This window comes from Stegastes partitus, unplaced genomic scaffold (assembly GCF_000690725.1).
Source record: "Stegastes partitus isolate 25-593 unplaced genomic scaffold, Stegastes_partitus-1.0.2 Scaffold539, whole genome shotgun sequence".
NCBI classification, from domain to species: Eukaryota; Metazoa; Chordata; class Actinopteri; family Pomacentridae; genus Stegastes; species Stegastes partitus.
Window position 1 is genome coordinate 224,291 of NW_007578270.1, and position 5,755 is coordinate 230,045.

General features: G+C 46.5%; 1 protein-coding gene across 2 annotated transcripts in view; it reads left to right on the plus strand.

Moving 5' to 3' along the window:
• jpt1 (Jupiter microtubule associated homolog 1) overlaps nt 1-3,598 on the plus strand; it is a 10,095-nt gene extending 6,497 nt beyond the window's left edge. The window contains exons 3-5 of one of the 2 annotated variants that reach the window (XM_008288057.1): nt 322-473; nt 904-931; nt 3,068-3,598. In XM_008288057.1, the coding sequence (XP_008286279.1) occupies nt 322-473; nt 904-931; nt 3,068-3,210 (323 nt within the window). In that variant the 3' untranslated portion in view covers nt 3,211-3,598. The remainder of the gene's footprint in view (nt 1-321; nt 474-903; nt 932-3,067) is intronic. The other variant, XM_008288058.1, reaches the window with a different exon arrangement.
• The last annotated feature ends 2,157 nt before the right edge of the window (nt 3,599-5,755 follow it).

The window sequence follows — 5,755 nt, forward strand, 5'->3', positions numbered from 1 at the left end:
CACCGACTGGGTGCTCGTTAGCAGCGTATCCTGCTCTACGCAGGTGTTTAGATGTTCTTTAACAGGCAGAATTGCTGCTTTATCTGTATATCTGTTCAGACAACAACAGACCTGAGGTTGAACCACTGACACCTTTTCATTTATAAGAGAAATGTGCTTTGTTCAAAATATCATCTCCATATCTTCCCCTTTCAGCTGACAGCCTGTTGTTGATATTCATCAGTTGTTAAAGTGAAATATTCCTTTTCTACTTGTCAGTATTTGTTAAACACCAGTGTTGTGCTGCTCTGTAAACCTCTGTCCTCTCTGCCCTCCGCCCAGCAGCCGGGGCGCCCACGGGGACCCTGTGCGGGGAGCCCTCGGCCCCACTGAGGAGGTGCCAGCAGCCACTTCTTTTCCCCAAGAACCCTCAGCCGGAGCTGACCACCATCCACAACTCTGGGGCCGCCATGGTCTGGAAGGAGAGACGAGAGGTGACTGTCATGTCCTGTTTCCAAAACACACAGTCATAGATTAAGTTTAATTCTAAACGGGTCAGTGGAAAATTCACTGGGGGATGGATGACTTTATCTGTCTATTTGAAACGGACCCAGGATGCTGTGTGATAGATTTCCTCCGCTGACGCTGTAATCCCTGTGGAGGTTTGGTCTTTATGCTGGTGTGGATAGAGTTTTCTAACTGAGTAGTCTGAATAAAGAAACAGCGAAACCGAGTCAGTGGGTCCACAAAGAGAGGGCCTGTCTACCCAGCAGAGGTGTGTCCTGGTGTCGCTCATCAGTGGGACCAGGAACACTTGGTTTCTGTGGTATTTAGGTTCAGGTTTAGGGTTTGAATAAGAACAAGAACTGAGAGAAGTCTGGTTCTGTGGTGATCTGACCATCTTGTCTCGTGTTTTTGTTGCAGGGTGAAAATGGCCAAGAACCAAATGACGGTGAGTATCTGGACCCCTCAGCTGTTTACAGAAAGGCTTTTAGGTTCCTGTCACACTCTGGCTGTATCTAAACAGCAGCGCATGACTCCGGTTAGCCTGAAGCTCCACGGTGCTGCCGAACAGATACGGTGGTTCTGCTCTGGTATGCTGTCAACATGTCTCTCTCAGTCAGCTCCACGTGACCTCTGTGATGTGGCTGCTCCCTGTCATGATGCTGGATGTCTGTAGTCAAGCAGCTGTTCTTTTGATGGCAGGCTTCAGTCGGTATGAAAAGCTTTTTATGAAGCTCCAGGTGTGTGCTGCTAACAGAGCGTCTGCTCCTCACATAATGGAGGCTTCAGAGGAAACATTACAGCTAAGCTCACTTTCTGTGAGTGCGTGCACTTTGAAGGGTTTTGATGTCTTTGTGTTCACTTAAACCAGTTTAATAACACCCTGTACCTGGAAGTCCTTTCACGTCTCCTTGAAACAAACATCTCAGAGTGAACCAGCTGGCAGCAGAAAACAGGGGTGTGCTGTTTTGCCCAGGCACAGAAATATTAAATATACGAGCCTCTGGATCCACATGGACCAGCCGACGTGGTCCTGATATCATTGGCACCAGTCGTGTAGACCTTCATTCAGCCGCTCTGCTTCTCTGGTGGCAAGCACACAGTGTTTTGGAGCCTTTAAAAGTGCATCATATGGAACATTTCAGTAGAAAAATGCCCGTCAGTGTGCAGATGCAGGAACAATGTCGTCACTGATGACCGTCGATGCCTCAGCACTTCATTACAGAGCTGGACAAACTCAACTGCTCTACTTTTAGTCTACAAATCCAAAATGCAGAGACTCCCCCTTCAGTCTGGACCCACCTGAGGGCTGTTTAGTGTCAGCGGGCGTGACCCAACCTGAAGCCCAGTCAGAGCTGGTTCCGGGTTTCCTTCTGTTCTGTGTTTGCTCCCATCGAAGGGACTCGACTCGTCTTCTGCACAAAACAAACTACAGCAAGAAGGCCCGAGCATGAAAACCACGTTTATGTTTTTATTCATCACCGACTGAAAGCACGTCTGATGTGTTCCAAGTGTAGCACAGAAATCAAACCGAAAACCTTTTTGACAATAAAACTGGTTCTGATTATTGAACTGCCTTTAACTCGCCGGTGATGTAGTTCGATCTCCTTGTTTTACGGCTTCTTCCTCCACTGTGAAGTTATATCAGCCTGAAAACAGTCAACGTCTTGGAGATTTTGTTTTGTCATCTAACATGAATAATTTTAAGTATAATAAGTCCAACTGCACTGTATATAAAAACATGAAACAAAAAGAATCTCAGCGGCATCGTCCTGTTTTTCTGAGATTTTAAAACATATTCATAATTCAACAGGGGCAATCTGTAAAATATGTTTAGAAACACAAAGGACCGATTCTCTGTCCCTAATAGAGATTTTCCAAACAGCAGCACTTAAAATAATTCAGCTTTTCTTTGACATAAATCAAAGCTTAAACCATTTTTTTAAAAATGGAAATAAAAGGCAAAAAGCTGCTGTGGTTTCAGGTCAGATGTTGTAAATGAATGAAGTACTATTAAAGTTTGTTTTTAATTTGATCACCAGTAAATTAAAACTTTTCTTTTTCTTGATATTACCTGTAATTTACAGAAACATCAAAAATCTGCAACATGACCTCAGACAGGTCAGTAAGAGCTGTTAGCAGATGTTCAGAAGCCTTCATGAGGGTTTAGCAGGTAGCAGTGACCTCTGGCTTCAGAAGCTCATAAGTCACACATTCAAATATACTCTAATATTTTCTATATTAGTTCTAATGTGACTGTATTACAGAGAACTGTGAAAACATCACATGCTGCTGTTCTAAAGGCAGAGAGAGCTTTCATGGTCCACCTCAGTGTTCTGTGTGAATATGGGTGTTAAAAAAGACTTGAAAGAAGCGTTCTGCTGCATCCGTCCGCTGTCCGGTGAAGCGCTTTGGCCTGAAGCCTGTTTCGTCTGCGTCTGTCGTTACCGATGCCAGCTTCTGTAATCGGCCTCTTTGCAGCCACTGATTGAGCAGATAGACGTGTTCGGTGTGGAGCGTGTTTTGGCCGTGTGGCTCCGTCACACCTTCAGCATGAGTCAAGCTGTCGCCTGTCTGTCTGCAGAGTACCGTGAGGACGGCGAGGTGGAGCAGGAGGACCAGGAGAGGGAGACGCCACAGCCCTCCGCCCCGTCGGGAGGCGCCAGCGCTGCCGCCGGCGGCCGAAGAAACCCTCCAGGTGGCAAGTCCAGCCTCATCCTGGGTTGAGACCACTCCTGTTCTTTTTCATTCGAATGCTTTTTTTATTTTTTGAAGATAAATACCCCCCACCTCCACTCTGTCCCTCCTCATCGACATCACACCTCCCTCCCTCCTCCCTCACCTCCTTCACGTGTCCTCTCCCTCCACCCTCAAACCTTTTGTTTTAATCCTTTTTTCTATTAAAAAGAAAAGAAAACTGTTGACAAAAGCACTTTATGTATCTCGCCCACCCTGCTCCATTTCAGCCCATCCTGTAGAGCACTGCGCCTGCTGGGAAAGGCATGACGTTTAGCTTGTCCTTCATCCTCCCCTGTTGTAAATGGTAAAGGAAAAAATACTAAAAAAGATTTGATGCGTGGATTTCTAAATACAATAAAGATTCATATGAATTTGCTGCGGCTGATCTCTGCTTTGTTTCTTGTCACTGCTCTGATGAAATACTGGAGCTGAAGAGACACAAACATGTGAAAGCATCGGTTCTGGTAACGCTCCTTTTCAGTTTACGTGTTCATAAATGTCTCCAGCAAAGCGCTGGATGTTATTTATGTCCAGAGGAGCGGCGGTGGAGAACAGAGACAGACTCTGGCCAAAGTAATCAGCATATCTGCTGCCAGTTATGTCAGAAGAGACGCTGCGCCTTCATGACATCATACGCTGGATATGTGTCTCCTCTGGTTTAAGAAAGGCGCTGCATTTTGCTTTTAAGGCTCACAACTGATGCTTTTAAAACAAAAGGTGGAGAGTGATTCATGCAACATGTGATGAAACACTCTGCTGAGCAGCGCTGCTCACCAATGGCTTTATTTGGTCTGAGTCTGCAGGAATGCTCTGCAAGCACCTGGTGCTCCAACAGGAGCTCACTTCAGTTGTTACCTCAGTTACATGCTGCAAAACCGGTGAGTAACAGCCGTATAGGTGCCTACATGTTCTGCAACCCTTTGTGGAAAATAAGCAGCCAAGAAAATTGGAGCAACAAATTAATGAAAAGCTTCAACTTCAGAATTGAGGAAGAGATTTTTCCTGCAAGTAGGAACCATAACAGCATTTACAGTATGGTCGCCTATAGACAGGCGTATTATGGTACATAACAGTTACAGCCAGAGAGATCCATCCATCCATCATCTCTACACCTTCATCCTCACCAGGGTTCCCAGCTGACTCAGGGTGAAGGCAGGTTCACCTGGACAGGTAACCAGTCTATCACAGGGCTACACTTAGAGACAGACAACCAAGCACACTCACATTCACACCTACGGACAATTTACAATCACCAATTAACCTCAACATCTTTCTGGACTGTGGGAGGAAGCCGGAGAACCCGGAGAGAACCCACGCTGCACGGGGAGAACATGGAGACTCCACGCAGGAAGATCCCGGGTGTCCTCACCGGGACGCCAACCGGCGACCTTCTAGCTGTGAGGCGACGATGCTAACCACCAAGACACCTGCAGAGAGATGACAGACATAAATCAGTTAAGCAGCGAGTCATTTGTGAAGGAGGCCAAAAGTGAACAAACAGCCACTGAGGTGATGAGCTGTTGAGCAGGACTTCATAGATCTGTCGACATGTTTGACTCCATTTAAACAGGATCAACTTTATCTGCAGATGAAGGAGAGCGTCGGGCTGGTTTCTCATGACTTCAGGCTGCACCTCAGCACTGTCAGCACATTTACCTGTAGACAGGTGACCAGTTAAAGAACAAAACATTCAGTTTCTTACTGAAAAATATCACAAAATAAACTGTGAAATACAGATTTTTTAAAAATATTAAAATATTATAATGGGATGATTTTAAATTAGATCATTCTTTTTTTTTATTTTATATTTTTTCTGTGTTGTTGTTTGTTTGCCTTCCTGATGCGTACCGGCCCGGTCCACTGAACCAGCCAGTCGACCCAAAGTCTGCCACAGGTCTGAAACTCGTTCAGGCAGCTGCAAACACAATAGTCTTTAATTCACATCATTCTCTTCCTCTTCAGTCCCTGTGGGTTGAAGCGCTGAGCCTCCCAACAACAGAACCGTTTGATGGCAGGTAGAGGCGACACTCAGAACACCTGGGCTTTGACCTGCAGTAACGGAACAAGCTCTGCAAAGCAAAACGTCCCACACAGCTTAACACAAGGTGGCCATGGGGTCGAGCTTTTCCTTCATTTGTCTGTATGCCCAGAAGGAACACCTCTGATCACACAGGACTGCCACGGCCTGGATCTGAGTCTCCTTGTCTCAGCGTATTGTTGACTAATGACTGCTGCTAAGCTTCTTACTGTGAAGCTGCAGGGGTCTAGAAGGCAGATCCTCCTGTGAAGATCAGCCACGATAAATCTGATCTGCTCTGACTGGCAGATTTTAGCTGCTGCAGAAACCCCAGGCGACAGAGATGGGTGCTAGGCAGGCTGAGCCGACCGGGCCTGTCTGAGGGGAGGACTTCCTGCCAAACCGAACTGTAGTGTTCAGGCTCCATTTGTGTGCGCAGCAGCCCATGGATCAGAAACACAGTAAACGTCCTGAATCCTTTCCCTGCAGCTCGTAGCAGCGCCGTGGCCCAGCGGC